At 42.2% G+C, this 24,232-nt stretch overlaps 1 protein-coding gene across 9 annotated transcripts in view; it reads right to left on the bottom strand.

The window, feature by feature from the left end:
• Positions 1 to 24,232, bottom strand: part of FNBP1 (formin binding protein 1) — a 203,271-nt gene that overhangs the window by 123,054 nt on the left and 55,985 nt on the right. For all 9 annotated transcript variants that reach the window (XM_030207836.1, XM_030207839.1, XM_030207841.1 and 6 more), the window contains exon 3: positions 2,040 to 2,096. In XM_030207836.1, the coding sequence (XP_030063696.1) occupies positions 2,040 to 2,096 (57 nt within the window). The remainder of the gene's footprint in view (positions 1 to 2,039; positions 2,097 to 24,232) is intronic.

The raw sequence follows: 24,232 nt of genomic DNA, 5'->3' as shown, positions 1-24,232 counted from the left end.
GGCGCGATAGCCTCTATGCATATGCAGCGCGTGCCAAAACGAGACTACCACCAGGCTAGCGCACCCCTCTGGTGGTAATTTCAGATTTGGTACGTGCCCATACTGCTGGGACAAATTATTTTTTATTTACTTCCTAACGTTTGTGGCGTTAATTGACAGTTGGTCCACACCGACTGGTCACTGAAGGTGTAGCATGTGAGCCCTTACCACTAGATCAATGGGTGGCATTAAGGGCGTGCGGCGTTTCCAGCATTAATCGGCATGTGGCATGCACCGACCGGTCACCCGAGCCCTTACCACTAGATCAATGGGTGGCAGTAAGGGTGCGTTACGTTTCCAGCATTAATCGGCATTTGGCGTGCACCGACCGGTCACCTGAGCCCTTACCACTAGATCAATGGGTGGCATTAAGGGCTCAGGCCGTAAATAGAAACGCGCTGGTTTGAATTTTACCGCAGGCCCTTTTCCCAGCCCATTGAAAAAAGCCCTTTTCCCCAGATGCAGTAAAAACTGGCCTGGTGCACACCAAAAACATGCACCCACTCTACCAACGATGAGAAGATATATAAACTAAAAATGCACACTGACTGCCAATCAGACTTTGTAGTTTATGTGCTCAGATGTCCTTGCAGATGTACATATGTGGGGAAAACTATAACAAAGTTATCTACACGCCTGAGTGGACATAAATCCTGTATAAGTCGAGCGAAGGCAGGAGCCCCTTTTAGTGACACATTATTTGACATTTCATCATTCTTTTGACCAATTACAGTGTTTTGTGACTGATCAGATACAAGCAAACATTCGAGGCAGGGATTGAAGTAAAAAGTTGCTTAGATTAGAATAAAGTTGGATTTATAAACTAAAAATAGTTGAACTGCAAGGATTGAATACTGCAGTCGAGTGGACAGCCTTTTTATGACAACTTTATTTAGATTGATCAAATCAGTGATCAAATCAGTCCCACCCATGAAATGATGTGTTATTTTTCAATTGTTCAGAAAATCACTCACTAAACTGTGATTGGATAATGAATGGTTGGCGTTCCTGTTTTAAGTGAGTGTCGTTTTGACAGGTTTTGGACAATATGAAACAGAGTTTGCTATAAAGATAATGTGAGTGATGTGAAATTGAATTTCCTTGAATTTGATTTCCTCCTCAGTGTGGAAGTTCTTATTTATTTTTTGTTTTGTACAAAGGAGTTCTGGCCATGCAAATTCTGCTGATGAAGCTTTTTAGAACGTGAACTCCATTGGGATTTGACCAGATAAGTGCTTTTTCAACATACTCTTTAAGTTTGATTCTTCAGAGATGGTTTTCACTAAATGATACAATTACAGAAAATTATGGAATAACTAGTAAAAAAGCCCCGTTTCTGATGCAAATGAAACGGGGGCTAGCAATGTTTTCTTCTGTGTGCATGTGGGAGTGTGTGTGTCCCTGCCCTCTGGCCTCTCTCCCCTCCCCCCTCTGAGTCCTTCACTGTTACAGAGCCAGCGATTTGATTTCGTGCTCTGCTGTTTTCCTTCACTGACTGTGTTACAGAGAGGGCGGGGCAGACACTCATAGGCAAACCGGATATTTCGCCCCCTTCACACTTCCGGCTGGAGGCTTCATAGAACGTTGGTGTTGCTTTTTATATAGAGAGATGTCAGAAAAAAAAATATCTGAAAAAAAAAGGTATTGTATTGTTAAATAAAAATTTTGAATGGGAGGTTTTTTGGCCAATGATTACAAGGGAGTCTATTGGGACTAAAAGAATCTAAGATAGATATAAGTCCACAGACAATTTCCGAGGTCTTTTCCTCCCTTCTTTTACAATTTATTTTCCTCATATCTTATATTTTTGGTGCACACTATTCATTCATAGTCTTTGTTCATGTTTAACTATTGTTTGTTTTGAATGAATCCTCATTTTTGATTAAATGTTACTTCTTAGGTAGACATTTCATAGTGTATTACCACCTGAACTTAATGTTTTTATATGTACTTCAGGCTTCATCTGTTTCAACCTCTCTACACAAAGTTAAAATACCTACTTGTATTCCTCCTCTTCTTTGGAGTTCTTTTTAGGCTGATATTTCTTAGAGAGATTCCTAAAATAATACAAAACAATGATTTTAGTTAAGCAAAGATGATTATTTTTATTATTACTATACTGTACTTCCATTGCATCCTCTCCAAGTGAAAAAGAATCATATTATAAAGTACACCACCACCACCACCAATCAAGCAATCATTTATTTTAGACATTTATATATCCCACATTATCCCAAACAAGTTCAGGTTCAATGTGGCTAACAGGAAACAATTACTACAGTACAATGCAAGTAATGTGAGCATACACAAGAAATGGACAATCCCCCCCCCCCCCCAATAATTTGCCTCTGTGCAGTAACCAAAATAAGATACCTAACGTGCTCGGAAACTAACAAGCAATAGTGCAGGTGAGAGATTGATCAAATACACATAGATCCCTACTACCACAGCCCCTCAGCCCCCCTGGAAAGCACAACCAAATAAATAAGCCTTGAGCACGTAAAGATCTTCATTATTTTTCTGTGTCTACACTTGTGACTGGTAAATCTGCTGCTTTTCTTTTTACAAATAAAGGGGTCCTTTTACTAAGCTGCAGCAAAAAGTGGCCTTAGAGCAGTGGTGTGCAAGAGCCGGTTGTTAATTTTTAAGATCTTGCGAGCCGGTTGTTGAGCACGGTGAGCCAGCTCCGGTAAACGAGGTAAGCATGGCAGGAGGGTGCCACAAGCCATGCTTACCCCGTTTACCTCACCTCCCACCACTGCCCTCGTTTGCCTGTGCCGCCCTGGGGGGGGTTAAATCATTTTTATTACCTCCGTCGAAGCGGACACGTCATTGAAAGCCCTGCCTGTCTCTAGCCTTCCCTTCGTGAGTTTGTTCCCTCAGAGTCCCACCTTCTGATGTCATTTCCTCTTTCCGCAAGGGCGGAACTCTGAGGAAACGAACTCGAAGGGAAGGCTAGAGATGGGCAGACCTTTCAATGACGCGGCCGCTTCGACGGAGGTAATCAGGGGAGAGAGGACAATCGCTGGGTATGGATGGCCGGGGGGGGCAGGGGAGAGAAAAGAATCGCTGGGTATGGATGGCCAGAGGGGGGGCAGGGGAGAGAAGAGAATCGCTGGGTATGGATGGCTGGAGAGGGGGCAGGGGAGAGAAGAGAATCGCTGGGTATGGATGGCCAGGGGGGGGCAGGGGAGAGAAGAGAATCGCTGGGTATGGATGGCCGGGGGGGGGGGTGGCAGGGGAGAGAAGAGAAGAGAATCGCTGGGTATGGATGGATGGAGGGGGCAGGGGAGAGGAGAGTTACTGGATATGGATGGATGGAAGGAGGGCAGGGGTGAGGAGAGGAGAGTTGCTGGACATGGGTGGATTGAGGGGAGGGCAGGGGAAGAGGAGTGTTGCTGGACATGAGTGGATGGAGAGGAGGGCAGGGGAGAGGAGGATTGCTGGACATGGATGGAGGAGAGGGAAGGGAGAGAGAAGAAATGCTGGACATGGATGGAGGGGAGGGAAGGGAGAGAGAAGAAATGCTGGATATGGATGGAGGGAAGGGAAGGGAGAGAGAAGAAATGCTGGATATGGATGGAGGGAAGGAAAAAGTGAGGAAGGAGGTGAGATGAGGGAAAAGGAAGAGAGGAGGAAAACTGCACATGGATAAGAAAATAGGCAGAAGCTGGATCCACTGGACAGTCAAGTCTGCGGAGGACCCAGCTTTTACTTACGGATGTGGGACAAGAAATGAAGAAGAAAGGCGGAAAGTAAAGAAATAAATGGAAAGGAAGCCCTGGAAACGGAGTTAAGAGGACAGATAGCAGCAGAATCGGATACTGGGCCAGCATGATCAGAAAAACAAAGTCACCAGACAACAAAGTGTTTAAATGTCCCTTTCTTAAAGACCTCTTTCTGCCCCTTTCACACTGGGGGACTAAAGGTACTTATTTCATATAACAGGTTCTGTATAGTTTCTCTAACCTCCATTGTCACCCAATCACAAGGGGGTCTGTTCTGGGGTGGCATTAGGAGCCGTAATTGAAAACTAATTCCCATAACTACTGCTTTCTGTCCAAAACTGAGTGTCACTTGTATGGGATCTACCTTGTAGGCTAAATGTAAGGTAAAGAGAAGATAGAATCAATAAAAATAGAGACAGAGATAGGTTTAAATAGATAGGTACATTTTATTCCTTACCCTAAGACAAGTCTTCAAGTTGATACAAATACAGACATCAGACAGATTCTGGGTTCATCTGCACAGCGCCCTGCCGTCTGAGAGAAGCGTTGGGGAGGACTCCGAAACTAAGGCAAAATCTCCCCTCTTTTATACACAAACCTCTCCATAGAAGTACATGGTGAGATACCTTGCTCTCAATTTCTTACATGATACTTTCCCATGCGGTCTTATCAGCATGTTTTGGGAACAAGTTGTTTTTCTTATCTTGCGGTTGAGATACCAGTGTCACATCTCCCTGTTGCAATACTTTTCATACCATCTTATGAACTCTGTATGACCTCTGTATCATTTTATACAAAAATAATAAGCCCCATTTTATTCATCTGATCCATCATTCTTTCATTACAGGTGCTGTATTTGATTTAAAAATTGTACCAATTTGTGGCAGGACTCATTGTTCAGACCTGCTTTTTGCAGATTCTCAAATATTAAATCATTTACTTGTTGTTTGGCCTAGTCAGTACTTTTTCAGTTGTTTTAGGCTGCATAGCTTTGGCCATCACTATTCCAGTGGTAGCCTTAAAGCCAGGCCATATATTAACAAAAGGTAGAAAAAAATCATTTTATTTTCATTATAGTGTTTGAAATATGTCCACTTTGAGAATCAGGTGCTCAACATTAAAAGTTTATATTTATTTACTTATTTACGGCATTTTATCCCACATTAAACATGAGTTAGATTGGAACCTGGGATCATTTAATTTGTTTTCCTGGAATAATGCATTGCCTACCCCCCCAGGCTCTCTCCCTGGCTATAGCCAGCTCTGCAATTTGGGGGAGGGGGGCGCAGAAGTGGACGGGGAGGGCGCAGAGGTGGACCGGGGAGAGAGCATGCTGTTAAACATTTACCAGCATAACACTGCCTTAGTGTGTCCTTATGCAGGTTTTTCCTGCATGCTAAGGCCTTTTTTACTGCAGCCGTAAAAATGGCCTGTTTGCATTTGTTTGTATTTTACTGGCCAGCCGCTAATGTTGTGCCATTTTGTAGGTGGTAAGGGCTTCCTGTGCTAACCAGTTACCATGCAGTAATGTAGCTGTGCTGATTAGTAGAGAATGCTCACTCTTCCCCCCCCCCTGACATGCCCCCTCCCAAAAAAACATTTAAAATTGTTTTTAGCACGTCATTAGTGTGTGCTAATATGACAGTTACCACAGTGCATCTGAGCGTATCCCATAGTATACCATTTTAAGCTGTGTTAGACAGTGGCATATTTATTCCAGGTACATGTGTTGCATATGAACTCCCTGTCAGACCACACTTCCCAACCCATGCCTTCAAATCATCTCCCTCTAGTCTTCGCCCAGGCAGCGGCACTCATAGGCTGCCTGTGGCCTACTCTGGGACTTTCTCTGTGAACAATCTTGCCCCTTCTGATGCAAGTTCCTGTTTTGTGAAGGGCAGGACAGTTCATAGAGAAAGCCCTGGTGCAGGCCACAGGCAGCCTATGAGTTCCACTGTCACTGCCCAGGTGAAGACTGGAGCAGAGCAGATGATTTTAAGTTGGGGAGTCTAAAGGGGACCAAAATCTGAAAACTTATTTGCTGACATAAGCCCATGGTGTTATTTCTCATTTGCAGACAGAAAACAATTTGGTTTAGAAAAAAAATTCCTTAACATGTAACATACAGGAACTCAGAACCTATCAAGCAGTTTCATCAACTTATCATTAATTTCAGAACAAAACACTGTTGTGGTGCCTAAGATTCCTACCTGAATCAAGCATAAAATAAAAACAAACAAACAAGCATTTTGCTTGACATAAGTCTGCAGAGTAGCATGTAATCACCCATCCCAAATAGCATGAAACATCACATCATTTTATCAAGGATATCTAAGGGGAAAATACCTAATTAGAATTCACAACATTCTATTCCAATAATTTGTTATCCTGTCAACTCAATTTGTAGATTATCAGCATTGTCAAGCTTTTCTTTATCTGCAAGAAAATGAAAATGACTATTTCTGTGCCTAGTGCAGAACTTTGCATCTGAATATGCCCTTGTTCTCCCAGAGTGCCAGCTGTATAATCAGATCTGCAACATATACACCCCTGCTCATGATCTACAATCTGAAAAACAGTTACTACTACTTAGCATTTCTATAGCGCTGCCAGGGTTACGCAGCGCTGTACAAGTTTAAACATGGGGAAGGACAGTTCCTGCTCAAGAGAGCTTACAATCTAAAGGTAAAAACTATGTAGTCAGTGTAGGTATCAGGAATGGGAAGGTTAATACCATTCCATCCTTTCTTTAATGTAGATTCATTGCTCCCTTTCCATCATGGGCCCAGAAGAATGGAATCAATTATCAGTGCTTGCAGGTTACTAACATGATTTTATTTTGTTGATTTTAGACATGTAAAAAACATTTTATTGTTTGTAGTGTATTGTTTTTCCCCTTGCTGTCTGATGCTTATGTATGTATCACTGTGCTCCACCTACTGAAAAATGTGAAATATAAATAGGCTAATAAAATATCTATCTTAGGGTTCATTTCCCTTTTTGTTTGCAGTTTTCATTTCCCCTTTCACAGCCATATTTTGATTAGTTATGTAATATAAAATTCTCCTTTTCGTGTTCATCTCACTTCTGTATTTCTTCTCAAAAGCTCAGACCCAGAAGCGCAACAAATACTATTGGAGTACAGGAGTAGTCTTATGGTTAATGCAGTGAGCTGAGAACCAGAGGAACCGGGATCAATTTCCACTGCAGTTCCCTGTGACTCTAGGCAAGTCACTTAACCCTCCATTGCCCTAGGTACAAGATAAGTACCTGTATATAATATATAAACCAGCAGTATATCAAATCCCATCCCCTTTCCCAACACACCTTTCCAAATGATCAGCACAAGGTGATGGAATTACAGTTAGTAGCTATATAAGCATCAGTTTTTAAAAATACCCAAATAAAGAAACAAACAGAACTCTTCTGCAGCCCAATTCAGAGCGGCAGAAACCCATGGGGAAGGTAACATTGGCAGTCAGGGTCCACTGGTAGTTGCAATGTGGCCACCAAAGTTCATAGTAAAGGAGTCAATGATGATTACAAGAAATGATCTGGCCTAAGTGTTAATTGTGGGATACTTTTATATGATATTTCTGCAGATAAAACAGCATCATGAGGGTAATTTTATAACAGATTTCCTAAGCAAGGAGACTAAGCAGGCACCTAGGTGTTTTTATAAAATACTAGCACAAATTCTGCAGAAATCACAGGCAAAATGAACCTATGCATGTTTCCGTGTGTGTGTATTTTATAAACACTGTGTATAAATTGTGACTCCACTCCAAACACGCCTACACTTGGGTGACATATAAGCATGCACGTTCTTGTCAGGGGATAGGCGGCAATGTTCTGTTGTGGATTTGGACAGAAAACAGAAGGTAGGGTTAAATGGCCATCTGTACTGGGTCCGGTGCCATTTAATGTATTTATAAATGATCTGGAAACTGGAATGACAAGTGAGATGATTAAATCTGCAGATGACAGAAAATTATTCAAGGTTGTTAGTCTCACACACACAAGGATTGACTCGGGCTGCATATACTGCAGCGAGACATGTTTATCCACTCCTACCCTAGCTGAGATAATATTTAACCATCTCTCTGACTTCATGTGCAACTTTCTTCAAATCATTCACCTTACTTTCTAATTCTTCCTACTTTCTTACTCATCTATATGTTACAACTTTGCCTCACTACCAATTATAATGTTCTAGTACATATTGTGTTGTCATTGCAAGTAGTATACCATGCCAAATTTTGTATTGTTCGACTATTTTTACTGCTCTAATTGCCTCCTGCTCATGTTTGATCTATTCTTACTGTACACCACCTTGAGTGAATTCCTTCAAAAAGGCGGTAAATAAATCCTAATAAATAAATAAAATATGCAGACTGTGAAAAATTGCAAGAAGACTTTAGGAAACTGGAAGACTGGGCATCCTAACAGCAGACGAAATTTAATGTGGACAACTGCAAAGTGATGCACATTGGGAAGAATAACTCAAATCATAGTTAACTGATGCTACGGTCCACCTTAGGAGTCAGCATCCAGGACATCTAGGTGTCAATGTAGACAATATGCTGAAATCTTCTGCCTAGTGTGCAGTGGCAGCCAAAAAAGCAAACACGATGCTAGGAATTATTAGGAAAGGAGTGGTATAAAACCATAGAATGCTATAAAGCCTCTGTATTGCTCCATTGTGCGACCTCCATTATAGCTACGTCATGCAAGGTTCCAAGTTAGGAGTTACGAACCAAGAAAGGGATCTGGGTGTCGTCGTCGATAATACACTGAAACCTTCTGCTCAGTGTGCTGCTGCAGCTTGGAAAGTGAATAGAATGTTGGATATTATTAGGAAAGGTATAGAAAACAGGTGTGAGAATGTTATAATACCATTATATCGCTCCATGGTGCGACTGCACCTTGAGTATTGTGTTCAATTCTGGTCACCGCATCTCAAGAAAGATATAGTGGAATTGGAAATGTTGCAGCGAAGGGCGACGAAAATGATAGCGGGGATGGGACAACTTCCCTATGAAGAAAGACTAAGGAGGCTAGGGCTTTTCAGCTTGGAGAAGAGACGGCTGAGGGGAGACATGATAGAGGTATATAAAATAATGAGTGGAGTGGAACAGGTGGATGTGAAGCATCTGTTCACGCTTTCCAAAAATACTAGGACTTGCGATGAAACTACAGTGTAGTAAATTTAAAACAAATCGGAGAAAATTTTTCTTCACCCAACACGTAATTAAACTCTGGAATTTGTTGCCGGAGAACGTGGTGAAGGCGGTTAGCTTGGCAGAGTTTAAAAGGGGGGTTAGACGGTTTCCTAAAGGACAAGTCCATAAACCGCTACTAAATGGACTTGGGAAAAATCCACAATTCCGGGAATAACATGTATAGAATGTTTGTACGTTTGGGAAGCTTGCCAGGTGCCCTTGGCCTGGATTGGCCGCTGTCATGGACAGGATGCTGGGTCGATGGACCCTTGGCATTACTTATGTACTCACTTTGAGTACTGCATTCAGTTCTGGTTGCCATATCTCATAACAGATATAGTAGAATTAGAAAAGGTTCAAAGAACAGCAACCAAAATGATAAAGGAGATGGAACTCCTCTCATATGAGGGAAGGCTAAAGAGGTTATGGCTTTTCAGCTTGGAAAAGAGACAGGAGAAACGACTGAGGTCTACAAAATTCTGAGTGTACAACGCGTAGACGTGAATCGATTTTTTACGCTTTCAAAAAGTACAAAGACTAGGGGACCCTCAATGGAAATACTTTTAAAACAAATAGGAGGAAATATTTTTTTCACTCAATGAATAGTTAAGCTCTGTAACTCACTGCTGGCAGATGTGGTAACAGAGGATAATGTATCTGGGTTTAAAAAAGGTTTATACAAGTTCCTGGAGGATAAGTCCATACTCTGTTATTGAGCTCTGGAATTGGTAGCATGAAATCTTGCTACTACTTGGGTTTCTGCCAGGTACTTGTGACCTGGATAGGCCACTGTTGGAAACAGAATACTGGACTAGATGGAACACTGGTCTGACTCAATATGTTATGAGGCATTTTCCCCAGGATTCTATATAGCACAAGTTAAGCTGTGTGAGCAAATCCAGTTGTATTCAGTATTTGCGCACACAACTTCATTAGTTAACAAGATAATCAGTGCCAACAATTGCCAAGTAACAAGTAATTATTTACATTAATTGGCATTAGAATTTACACGCAGAACTGTCTAAGAATGTTCTATAACGTGATGCACATAAATTCTTAGTCACATAGTTGAAAAGGGGCATGGTCACGGGAGTTTCTAAAATCTATACACATGGCTTTAGAATACATCCGGTCCAAGCTTAAGTTAGGCGTCAGCATTAATACCAAGTTTTATTTGGCATAACTGCCAGCAACTAAATTTAGTCATTTGGACGGGCACTCAGTGTATTCTATAAACCACATAGAAATATAGGCTTATTCTATAAAGTATGCCTCCATTTAGGTATACTTTATAGAATACATCTAGGTGTATTTCTTTTCAGCGCAGATTTTTAAGTGTCATATATAAAATCTAGTCTATGTGCATAAACCAGCATATAATCCCGAAAAGGGTAGCTAGTATATTAATTATTTGGACCAAATAATGATGTACATTTTTTGGACAGTCTAAGAGCTTTAAGCTGTTTTTGTCACAATTGTATATTTACTCTCAATTATACCAGCATATGTGCATGAAAAATCCTTTATTACAACTTACCGCTTTTATATATAGAAATAGATTTTTATAAAGCTGCCTGAGGTATATGTGTAAACTTATGCACAAGACCCTGCATATACATAAACATTTCTACCTGAACGGCGCATTCCAGAAGCAGGGTTTCCACTTTTACTGTATTTTATAAATTTATGTATGAGCACATAAAACAGGAAAGCTGTGCGTGTGCTTCAGAGCAGGTGTAAGTTTGTGTGGCAGCTTTTCTGCATAAAGCATGTACATATCTGCCACACAAGTTAGGCAGTCGGTTAAAAAAAAAAACCCTATGCCATCAGGCTTATATATAGAGACAGCATATGGCTTTACAAAATGATCCCAACAAAGGGTAACATACATACATAGTAGATGACGGCAGAAAAAGATCTGCACGGTCCATCCAGTCTGCCCAACAAGATAACTCATATGTGCTACTTTTTGTGTATACCCTACTTTGATTTGTACCTGTGCTCTTCAGGGCACAGACCATATAAGTCTGCCCAGCACTATCCCCGCCTCCCAACCACCAGGCATCAGTATGTGCATGTGCATGCCAGAAAGCATCATTCTACGTGTGTGTGTGCTTTATAAATAAATATATATGCCCATGTCATCCCATTCTGCCTATTCTCCAGCCCCAGGAGCATCCATGCATATATTGAATCAGAGAATATCAGCAGACTACACCATGGGCATAGTTTGACTGTTTCATTTGGAGGGGCAAAGGATGGGGCGGGGCATATTCATTTGCACATATATATAGGCAAATGAATATGCTAATCTGGAGGAAGGAAAGAAGGGAGAAAGAGCTGGCTTTTTTGGGAATAACCATAATGAATATGTATGATGTATCAAGCCAGCTCTTTCTCCCTTCCTTCCTTCCTGCCTTCCTTCTTTCCTCCTTATCCAGAACTCCCTCTTCCTCTCCAGTAGTATTTCCCCAACCCCTTTCCCATACCATACCAGTGTTGACCTTAGAAATGCATAGGCTCTATATGTAGATCCTTCAACAGGTAGTATGTCATGATTTAGGCTCTAAAACCCTTTCTGATGTTTTGGTGCCACCTCAGTAAGGCCAACACACGATCTCTCCACTGCACAACGTTGTACACAAACTTGTGCAAAAACACACTCATAACCTTACCAAGCCATGACAGCACTAATTCCAAGGACAGGACGAGCTACAACCTTATGCGTGGAAAGGCAGAACTGTAATTACACCAAGTTCTAAAACACCAATACACTACCTCGTGAAAAAAACCAAAACAAAAAGACTGCAAATACTACATGCTAGCAGAATACTGCACCTTGATCACATATGAAAAACACATAACAACAGACATGTCAAAAGAAACTAGAAATCAAAAACTATGAAGGCAAAATACTGATCTGGAAAGTTACCTCAAGAAGTCAAACTCGGCATGCAGCAATACTAGAGAAATTGAAACAAATGCAAAACATCACAGATGCACATTTCCAAAAGCAGACATATTCCAATTAATAAATTCTGAATAAAATACTTTTTTCTACCTTTGTTGTCTGAGCATTTAGTTTTTCTATTCACTTTGGTCCCAGTGTCTTCTTTCCATTTGATATTTTTTCACTCACCATGTCCACCATCCTCCTGTGTCCTTATGCGTCCTATCTACCATCTGTAGCCCTGTCCCTATCCTTCCTCCAGTTTCACCAGTTCCGATCCAGCCATTAAATTCAGCAGTTTCCCCTCCATCCATATTCAGCATTTCTCCTCACTCCCCTCCCCTCCATCCATGTGCATCTACTTCCTGTCTTCCCTCCCCTCCATCCATGTCCAGCATTTCTCCTCTCCCTTCTCCTCCATCCATGTGCATCTCCTTCCTTTGTCCTTCCTTCCCTCCATCCTTATCCAACATTTCTCCTCTCTTCCCTGCACAACATTTCTCCTCTCTTTCCTCCCCTTCATCCATGTGCATCTCCTTCCTGTCTTCCCTCCACTCCATCTATCCATGTCCAGCAACTCTCCTCTTTCCCCTGCCCTCCCCTCCATCCATCCATGTCCAACAACTCTCCATTCTCCCCTGCCCTCTCCACCATCTATCCATATCCAGCAAATTTCCTCTCTCCCCTGCCCCCTCCATCCATGTCCAGCAATTCTCTTCTCTCCCCTGCCTTCCTCTCCATATCCAGCGATTTCTATTCTCTCCCCTGCCCTCCCCTCCATCCATCCATGTCCAGCAACTATCCATTCTCCCCTGCCCTCTCCTCCATCCATCCATATCCAGCAAATTCTCTCTCCCCTGCCTTCTCCATCCATCCATCCATGTCCAGAAATTCTCCTCTCTCCCCTGCCCTCCTCTCTATGCCCAGCGATTTCTCTTCTCTCCCCTGCCCTCCCCTCCATGGCCAGCAACTCTCCATTCTCCCCTGCCCTCTCCTCCATCCATCCATATACAGCAAATTTCCTCTCTCCCCTGCCTCCTCCATCCATCCATGTCCAGCAATTCTCCTCTCTCCCCTGCCCATCCTGTTTCTTTCCATCCCCTTCCCCCTTCTATCCAGCGTCTCCCCCTCTTCGCAGCATCTCCCACTCTCTCATTCCTTTCCATCATGTTCTCTTTCTCCTTCCATTCAGCATCTCCCCCTCTCTCTCTCCCCTTTGCAGGATCTTCCATCTCTCTCTCTCATTCCTTTCCATCCAGCATCTCCCCTTCATCCTGCCATCGAACATCTCTGCCTCACCCCTCCATCAATTCAATGTCCTCCCTCACCTGTCCTCTCACTCATTCTCTCTACCCCCCCCCCCAAGCAAGGTTAAGGACTACTAGCTACTCCTCCCGGCTGCTGCTATGGCAGCCAGGAGGAACCGCAAGCTTCTGTGCTTTACCCTGCCCTTTCCTGCCTCTCTCTCACTCACTCACTCTCTCCATCACCCCCGCACCCGATGCTGTCACTGCTACAAAACAAAATAAAAACTTTCATGCTCTTCCCTTTCCTTCCCTGCCTCTCACTCGCTCACTCCCTCCCTCCCCCACCCGGACAAAGCATAATGCAAACATGCACGAGGCCGTACTCCTGCTGTGCGAGCCACTGCTGGCTTCCCTCCTTTCACCAGAAATAGAAACTTATATTATGAGGCGAGGGAGGGAGAAGGAGGGACACCGGCAGTGGCGCGCGCAGCAGGAGTACGGCCTAGTGCATATTTGCATTACGCTTTGCCATGGAGGGGGAGGGAGTGAGTGAGCAAGTGAGAGGCAGGGAAGGAAAGAGAAGAGCATGGAAGTTTGCGGTTCCTCCAGGCTGCCATAGCAGCGGCCAGGAGAAGAGAAGATAGTGGTGGGTTAGTTCAAGGAGGTTTGGGTAGGAGCAGCTCGTTTGGGAGGGCACTGCCCCCCCATACTATGCCCATGGACTACACCCATATGTCACTACTCTCCAGGCCTAGGAGCATCCATGCATATATTGAATCAGGATATCAGCAGCCACACCAATATATTACTATATGTTACTATTCGCCAGCCCTAGGAGCATCCATGCATATTTTGAATCAGAGGATATCAGCAGGCTACAACAAATATGTCACTACTCTCCAGGCCTAGCAGCATCCATGTATACACTGAATCAAAGGAAATCAGCAGCCTACACCAATATATTACTATGTTACTGCTCTCCAGCACTAGGAGCATCCATGCTATATCAAGTAGCCACTAAGATTCTTTGTGCCTACTTTTATGCGCATAGACTGAGCAATTTTATAAAAACCTACTTGAATGCATAAAATGCTGTTCTGCTTGCTCAAATCCCTTAGAATATTACCCTCCAAGGGTTAATTTTACTACAAGGTGCCTATAAATATTTTCAAAAATGTTCCCATTCTATAAAAGACAGCATAGATGCCTATGCATTTTATAAAAGACATCCAGAAATATCATGACTAGTGCACAAATGCTTGCACATTAATTTACATTATATTACTTGACACTTCTAACCCACATTAACCTTTAAGTTCAATGTGGCTTACAAATTATATAGAAATAATGAAAATACAATAGAGTTCTCATCAGGAAAAACAGACCTGTCTGCAATAATAAAAAATAAAAAAAATACAGATGGTATCAAGACATGAAAAACGTACAAAATAAAAATTAACATCATAAGAAACTTGCAGTAATTTTCCTCAGATCTAATATCTAGTGGTAATAAATGTCACCATCTGGTTACCCAGTATGCAAAACATCTGCTCTGTACAAGTATATTTCTACAAAGTATATGTACAATGCAACTCTGTTCCTGCTGCACCAAAATTATACCTCCAGGAATGCCTACATACATCCTGCAAATGAGTATGCATGCTGCTAGCATGTGTACAAGCATATTCACCTGCACAACATTATCACAGCCATTTTCCACATGGAACGAATGCTTTGCACATGGAACATACTTTACATAATTAGGCCTTAAGGGACAAAAAGCTCACCAAGACTCCAAGGGATTTCTGCCACGTGGTTTCATTACCGCGAGCTATGCATAAAAATCACACAGCTACCACTAACGGATGAGAAATGAGAAATTACTATTGGTTCAGACAGGATTACTCTTCTTATCAATGTAATGTGATGGGAGAGGATATTTCAGTGACAATTGGTATAGTCTGCTGATTTATTAAGGGCTAGTTGTTGATGTTTTAAAAGTTTGTCAGCTTAGTTTCTAAATTCTAAACCAGTACAAGCAAATAGTTATTGTTGGTAAAGGTGGTATGTAAATGTTACATAAAGATAAAAGATACTATTAAGAGTCTTCCTCCCATTTAAAACAAGAAATATTTTAAAGCACCGACTGTGTGGCAGTCTGAAGAGCTCCAGTTCTTTTGTTTTACTCTAAACTGAATTTGGAACATCTGAGGTTTTTAATCGTGCTTTGGAGTGGCTAATATAGCTTAGTATACAGACTGAAATGGTTCAAACTGCTATGCAATTGATATCTTAAAATATGTCTTGTCTAATACTTCTTGACACAAAGGAAAAAACAAAACAAAAACAGAGGTATAGTTGGCTCACAAAAGATCCAAGAAACAAAACAGCAAGCTGCATCAATAAATCTGACAGATTTATTGGTACAGCTTGCTGCTTTGTTTCTTCTAACACTTCTTGACATCCAAATGTACTGCAACACTTGTAGTCTTGCTTTTCCCTTTGAAAATGATTGTAAAGTAAACCTCCCAACAGCCAGACAGGAAGACAAATAGGAAAGCAGGATGGGCCACTCGATCTTTGATACAGTATATGATGTGAGAGACCTTATGGCGATGGTGTCTGATGATCTCAAGGTGACAAAAAAATGTGACAGGGTGATGACCTGTTGTTTGTTGATGTAGTTATAGTTTGTTTTGTTTGATGTATTTTTTTTTATGAGTGTTGCTTTGTACTCTGCTCTGGATAAGAGTGGAATATAAATTTTAATACATTAAATGAAATGAAAAAAAAAAATTGGACAGAACCAGAGAGATACTGGAATATATACGAGAGTCAAAACTAGCAAAGGAGGAAGTGATCATACTACAATGTCACTGATGAGACCTTACGTAGGATATTGTTTTCATCTCTGAAGACTACATTTCAGGAAGGACAGAGATAGTTTTAGATACAGTCCAGAAAAAGGCAACCAAAATGGTATCGGGCCAGTATCAGAAGTCTTATGAGGCTCAGGGATCTAAATATATGAACTCTACAAGAGAGGAAAGGTGGATGGGAGGAAATATGATAGAGACATAAAAGATATGAATAACATGTAATAAACAAGACTTTTCCAATGAAGAGAAGCTGTAGAATGACTTTCAAAGGATGAAGACTCAGGAACATTGAGTGGATGCCTGGAATGCCTTTCTGGAAGAAGTGCTGGAGACAAAAATGGTAAGAGAATTTACACTAGAGTGGGAAAAACACAGCTGCTGAATTCTAGTGGGAACCTGAAGAAGATGGAAATAAAGCACTGAAGAAATCCACAGAGAACAGCAGTGGTACAACACTGTAGACTGTGCGAAGGGAACTGGATACTGGGTTCCATATGGGAATGTGTTTGTGTATCTGCTGAAAGTGGACAATCATTGCCGAGCAGACTGGATGGACCACTTTGACTTTCATCTGGTATCATTGATACTATTATGTTATCAGATTTCCCAGGTTAGCATGGCATCAAGCAGATGCCGAAATCCTCTACAAAGTAATCAGAGCTTCTCACTCAAAACTAACTACATCTTGGACCAAGATTTTAAGCCAGTCCTATACTTCCGGACACTCTCTTTCTGCTGCATGAATGTATCTTCAGCCCTGATTCCAAACAGCAGAAGCAATGGCTAGAAATACCAGAATGTTCTGGAAGATAAGTATACAAGTGTGTTCAATTCCATACTTGCACCAGGGGCGTAGCTACAGGTGGGCCTGGGTGGGCCTAGGCCTGTCCAGTCTTGGTTCAGGCCCACCCAGAAGCGCTACACCCAAACCAATTCCCTCCACCCTCGTATGTCCGGCGCCTCTCTCTCCCCTCCCACAGTTCCGGCAACGCTACCTACGTGTCTTCCTTACCCACCCGCCATCCTTGCAGCGGAACTTGCTCTCTATGATCGCCGCCCAGCAGGAACTTCAAACAGCGCGTCAGCGCTGTGTCAGAGCCTTCCTCTCTGACGCATCTTATGCAACTTCCTGTTTACGCAGGCTGGGTGGGACGCGGCAGAGAGGAAGGCTCTGACACAGCGCTGACGCTCTGTTTGAAGTTCCTGCTGGGCGGCGATCATAGAGCGAGAGAAGTTTCGCGGCAAGGATGGCGGGTGGGTAAGGAAAACACGGAGGTAGCGCCCTGGCGGTGCCGGAACTGTGGGAGGGGAGAGAGAGGCGCTGGACATGGGGGTTGGAGGGGAGGGAAGGGGCCCTGGACATGTATGCTTGTGGGTGGGAGGTTGGAGAAAAGGGAGAGATGTGCTGGGCATGTAAGGAGATGCTGGAGGAAAGGGATAGAGTTGCTGGATATGTGGGTGGGAGGGAAGGGAGAGAGGTGCTGGATATGTAGGAGGGAGAGAAGGGAGAGATGTGCTGGATTTGTTGGGGAGGGCAGGTGGCAAGGGGGAGAGGTGCTGGGCATGCAAGGGAGGCTGCAGCAAAGGGAGAGAGGTGCTGGATATGCAGGGGAGGACTGGAGGGAAGAGGGAGAGATGTGGACCTGCAAGGGGGGCGAGAACGAAGGGAGAGATGTACTGGACCTATGAGAGGGGGAAGGGTTAGTGTTAGAGGAAAGGGAGAAGGATGTTGGATCAAGGAGATAAAGGAATTGGGGGGGGGGGGGGGGTCAAATGCTGAACCCACAGTGGAGAATGAACCAGATGCATAAGGGGGAGGGAAGAGAGAAGAAAAGTTGCTGGTTAGAGAGGAAAGGTGTGTGGGAGGGAGAAAGGGGACATAGAGAGGTACAAAGAAACAGAAGGGATGAGCATTGGATGGGAGCATGGGGACAGGGACACAGATGAGATGCTGTATTGGGATGACATACGGGCACATAGGGCAATGCCTGACATGGGGGTGGGGAGGGAGATATGGGAATAGAGATACAATGGACATGGGGGGGGGGGTATGAGAATAGAGATATAATGGACACAGAGGGGAAATACCAGACAAGAGGGAGAATAGGAACACAGATGGGAGATGCTGGGCATGGGGTACATGGGTGCACAAAGGAATGATGATGGATGCGGGGATATGAACATGGGAGATTCTGTATAAATGGACACAGAGATGGGAGATGGATGGTGGACATGGAGACAGAAGAAATGTCAAATGGACAGGAAAGACACAGGGAAGCAGAAACCAGAGACAGGGACCAATATGATATGAAAAATAAAATGACCAGACAACAAAAAGGTACAAAAATTATTTTTATTTCTATTTTGTGATTAGATTATGTCAGAGATGGCATATGTCAGACATGGCTGGGGCCCAGGGAAGAAATCTAGGAGAGGACCCCAAAGCCCATTACCAGGCTGCACCTTCTTCAGCTTCTGGCAGGCTTGGGGCTCTCTCTGGCCAGAAAGCCAAGCACAATTGCCCTATTTGCACCCCCTCCAAAAAAAAAAAAAAAAAAAAAAACATCCCTGGCATGTGATACCTTTAAATTTTGCACAGGAGGAAATACCTTTCTTTTTTTGTTTCTCTAGTGTTGTACTACATGCAAGGTCTGGTTTCTTGGGGTTTCAGTTTAATTTATATTTATAGAGTTTGTGGTCACTTATTCTGTATTTGGCTCTTGTGTTCTGTGTGCGTGGCTCCGAGGTATTCTGTCACCATGAAGTTTCTATGTAGCATTCTGTAGTAATTTGGCTTGTTCAGTTTTCTTGATAGATGTATCAATATTTTAGAGCCGCTTTTCATAGGTAGAGGATCCTTGTTTTGGAAGTTAGTGCTGGCATGGTAGATTTGCTCTAGATTATGAGTGACTTTTTGTTTGTATATTTTTTTAAATTACTTTACAACATGTCTATTATTGAGATTACCAGAATTTCTTTGTATGGTGAGTTTTATGGGGAAATGTCCTTGCTGTGCTCTGCATCCATTATTGATGGAAGGCCAGGAGGTGCTCTGGATGCAGAATATGTTTGGCGTTCAGTGTTTAGCTTTCAATACCATATGTGTGTTGGAGGACCTTGGCTCAATGGGGGCTGAAGAAGAGTGCAGTTCCTTGTACTTCCTTTAGCTCTCAATTAATTGGCCACTGAAGCCTGCACTGCTACCCTCATTGAAGTAATGGGGAGTGAGGTAGAGGTGCAGCATGGGGTGGGGTAGGGGTAAAGCATGGGTGTATTAGGTGGCTGGGTTTTTTTTCTCTTTCAAAAAGTTGGCAACTCTAGTGCCGACCCATCCAACTTGTTGGCCCACCCAAAAATTGCCTTCTGGCTACGCCACTGACTTGCACACACTTATTTCTCATCAATACTGTTAGCAGAATGGGGTTTACACCTTACTTTTACCTTTCAATTGCTTCAAAAATCTTTTCAGGAAATATTTTCTAGTCAATAGGACCATACTCTGCTTTCTGCCTACTCCATCCTCTGCATTGCTTTCATTCTTCCACAGCATTCCTACTAGTCTTTTATTGTATAAATGGTCAATATTGAAAACAACCACCTAAACTTCCAAAAATCACTAAAAACTTACATGTTTAAAAAGGCATACCCTACGGACCCTACCTAAATAACTGAACCCTGCAACACTACAAAACCAAAGCACGCAATGGACATAACGAAACTCTTCCTCTATACGATTCCTTATATGTTTGTCCCACATGAACCTTACTCTACCACAATATCACTATGTAACTGTCTATACCGGAATTAGTGAACGCCGTTATGGTACTATGTAAGCCACACTGAGCCTGCAAATAGGTGGGGAAATGTGGGAAACAAATGCAATAAATAAATAAATAAATATTCAACGCTTATCAGATATCAGTATGAAGTAGCCACTGTATACAAGGACTTGGAATTTGCTTGCATTTAAATGTATATTAAAATAAAGTTTTCTTGGGTCAGCCTACTGATATGAATAGGGGAAGTTTTAAGTCCAAACGAGCAAAAAATTTAGGAAGTGGCTATATGTGCTTAGCAACAACAAACAACCTTGGTCTGGAAAGTTACATTTTTATTAAAAAAAAAAAAATTCCAGACAGATGATATCATATATAAGTCCACATACATACTTTTCTAGCATAAATGGAGGAAAACATGTCATGCCTCTTCCCTGGCTTCTAATATACTAACACTGACCAGTACAGATTCTCCTCATTTATAAACTGTGAAGGTCACCAATGATGCAGACAGATTACTGCAAATTAAAATTAGTTTATTGTATCTCTCATGAACATTTTATTTCATTGTAACCTAATCACGGCTGACCAAAATGTGAATTTCCCCTCAATAAGCCTGGAAATTTTTGAATTATTTCACTATTGACTTAACACATGCTCAGAGAAACCCACAGGGAACAAGTTCAGACTATGTACGGCAGACCAGGACCGATTCTCAGAAGACTGTGTTCGTGAGGAGCTAGCTAAACTAAAAGTAGACAAAGCAATGGGGCCCGACAGGATACATCCGCGGGTACTCAAGAAAGTCAGAGAAGGTCTGGTAGCCCCGCTGTTTGAGCTCTGAGTCTGGAGTGGTTCCAGAGGACTGGAGAATGGCGGATGTGATCCCTCTCCACAATAGCAGAAGCAAGGAGGAGGTTAGGAATTACAGATCTGTCAGTCTGACCTCAGTGGTGAGTAAACTCATGGAAATGCTTCTAAAGCCGAGGATTCTGAGGTTTCTCAAATTGAATGGACTGCAGGACCCAAGGCAGCATGGTTTCACTAGAGGCAGGTCATGTCAGACAAATCTGATCAATTTCTTTGACTGGGTGACCAAACAGTTGGATGTGGGAGGGGCGCTAGATGTGATGTACTTGGATTTTAGCAAAGCCTTTGACATGTTCCACATAGGCGACTGATAAATAAACTGAGTGCCCTTGGTATGGGACCTAAAGTGGTTGACTGGGTTAAAAAATGGTTAAATGGAAGGAGACAGAGGGTGATAAATGAAGCTTGCTCTGAGGAAAGGGATGTTATCAGTGGTGTACCACAGGGATCGGTCCTCAGGCTGGCGCTTTTTTTTTTTTATATCTTTATGAGTGATATTGCGGAAGGACTGTGTGGTAAGGTTTGTCTCTTTGTGTATGATACCAAACTCTGTAACAGGGTGGACACCCCAGAGGGTGTGGATGGTATGAGGAAGGATCTAGCGAAGCTTGAAGAATGGTCCAATAACTGGCAACTAAGATTCAATGTTAAGAAATGAAGGGTCATGCTTTTGGGTTACAAAAAAAAACGGTACAATATAGGGGGGGGTGAAGTGCTTCTGTGTACGAAAGAAGAGTGGGACTTGGGGGAGATTGTGTCTTATGATCTTAAGGTAGCCAAACAGGTAGAAAAGCTGACGGTCAAAGCCAGAAGGATGCTCAGGCGCAAAAGGAGAGGGATGACTAGCAGGAAAAAAGAGGTGATAGTGCTCTTGTAAAGGTCTCTAGTGAGGCCCCATTTAGAGTAGAGTACTGTGTGCAATTCTGGAGACCATACCTACAGAAAGATATAAACAGGATGGAGTCAGTCCAGAGGGCTGCTACAAAATTAGTAAGCAGTCTCTGTCACAAAACATACAAGGACAGCCTTATGAACCTCAACAAGTATAAACTGAAAGAGAGGCGGGAGAGAGGGGATATGATAGAGACATTTACATAAAAACATAAGTATTGTCACACTGAGACAGGCCAAAGGTCCATCAAGTTCAGCATCCTGTATCCAACAGTGGCTAATCCTGGTCACAAATAACTAGCAAGATCCCGAAAAAGTTCAATATATTTTATGCTGCTTATACCAGAAATAAATACCTCAGTGGCATTAATGTACAGGAGGTGAGCCTTTTTCAAATGAAGGAAACCTCTGGAATGAAAGGGCATACAATGAAGTTAAGAGGAACCAGACTTAGGAGGTGTCACAAAACACCTAGCTACCTGCGGCCACTTAGAAGGTCTATCCCCAGCACAGCACAGGTCCGCCTGCACCTGCTGCTTGTGCTCTATACTAGCACCCTCCTCCCACCAACTGGGTCCCAATCTCCTCTGGGCAAGTCTCCCACTATCAAATTACACCCAATGATTCCTAGGTTCGGACCACTCCCACTAGTCCCACAGTTACTAGAAAGCTCCCATAGCCCCAACACACAAACCACCAGGATTCTTAGTCAGTCCAGACAAGCAGAGGCAATGAACTAAAAATGTTTATTGTCATGAAAAAATACTGAACCACTAGTGAACCATAAAACAGATGGAACAAAAACAGACACACTAACAAGTAACTGAATATGGATCTATTGTAAAACTATCTAGACATTTGTTCACTACTTGAATAGTGCCTGGAATACAGGTAACAAAGCTGCTCACAGATTATCAAATATAACTGTTCACAGGGTCTCAGCAAAGAGATCTCTCTCTTTTCTCCCAAAACTGAGACTGGAGAAAAATCCAGTATTTCCTAGATGAATTTGAGCTCCTGGACCAATCAGAGCCCAGAACAAGTTATAAAAACAGCTGACCACTTCACTGCAGGTTACTTCTTATCTGTGATAACTAAAGAAGGACCAGTTATGCACTAGAGAAATACACTTCAAGAAATAATCAATACAGTTTACAGGCTTATAAAACACTGTTTTGTCACAGGAGGAATCTAAAAAAAATACTCTTTTTCATGAATGGAATGGCCTCCTGGTGGAGGTCGTGGAGACGAGGACTGTGTCAGAATTTAAGAAAACATTGGACAAGCACGTGGGATCTCACAGGAAAAGGAGGAGTTACTGAGAATGGACAGACTAGATGGGCCATTTGACCCTTATCTGCCCCTTTATCTGCTGTCATGTTTCTAAGTTTCTATTTTACAAACATATCCCTCATGGTCGTGTAATCTAGGTTTGAATAGAGGGCCTTGATCTGGAAACATAGATAGTACTACAATCATGTTTTACCTTGGCTTTCCCACCTGTCATTATTGTAAGGCCTATGCTTCTACTAGCTTCTATCCTTTTACTGTCAAGTATTATATCTAAAAGGTAATTAAAAATAATAATCTCATGAATTAAACAAAAATAGCCATATTGATGATATAGTTAACAATATAAAAACATTTCAAGGCCATAGTAACCTAACAAGGCAACAATTATAATACTTCCCCACTTATGAAAAGTGCGGGGTACAAATGTAACAAAAAATAAAATAAAATAAATATCAACCAACCAATCTTTACCTCCACCTACCTACCAACCACCTCCCCTCCTATCCCACCCAACCCTTTTACCTTCCCAAAGATGAGGGGGTTTAATTAGATGCAAGTTGGAGTTTATGAGCACACAATGCAGCTGAATTGTTAGAGATCCTAGAAATGGGTCCCAAACCTGTGGAAACTTATTAACGGCTTATTCCTCCCTCACTTGACACACAAACTCTCCATCTGCAGCAGTTCATGCATCTGAATTCTCCACATTTTAACTACCTGTTATATTAGAATTGTAAACTGCTCAGACAGCATGCTGATAGGTGGTGTAATACATTTGAAACATTTGAAAAATAGCTAAATAGAACACCATCATCATGAAAATATCTTCCCCAGTGAAGTAAATGAGGAAAACAAAAACCACACACACATCAACTGCATTATTTTTCTATGTTGGGAGATCCTTGGTATAAAAGCACAGCTTGCTGACTCTTTGGCACACACTATTGCTTCTGAATTTCAAAACCTGCCTTCCAGCATAATCAGAGCACAAACTGGGAATAAAGGTCAACATCTCCAATGAAAACAGACTATTGAGCACAAGTGTTCACTGAAAGAATGTAATATGGCTACACTGACAGCAAAACAAGGAGATGAATTTTGCATAAGAAATTGGATTACTGCTGAAAAGGCCTGAGGCAAATCCACAGCAGTAAAAAAAAAAAAAAAAAAAAAAATCACTTACTTTAGTAACGATCCCACATTTTTTCATAATCAAACACCACATAAAAGATAAAAAAAAAACACTGTTCACATAAGCAGGTGAATCACACAAAACAGATATGGTGACAATACAAAATGTTAAAAAATAAAGCACATGTGGAGGAAGTGACGTCACC

This window comes from Microcaecilia unicolor, chromosome 6, assembly GCF_901765095.1.
Source record: "Microcaecilia unicolor chromosome 6, aMicUni1.1, whole genome shotgun sequence".
Lineage (NCBI taxonomy): Eukaryota > Metazoa > Chordata > Amphibia > Gymnophiona > Siphonopidae > Microcaecilia > Microcaecilia unicolor.
This window is presented reverse-complemented; position numbering and strand designations above follow the sequence as displayed.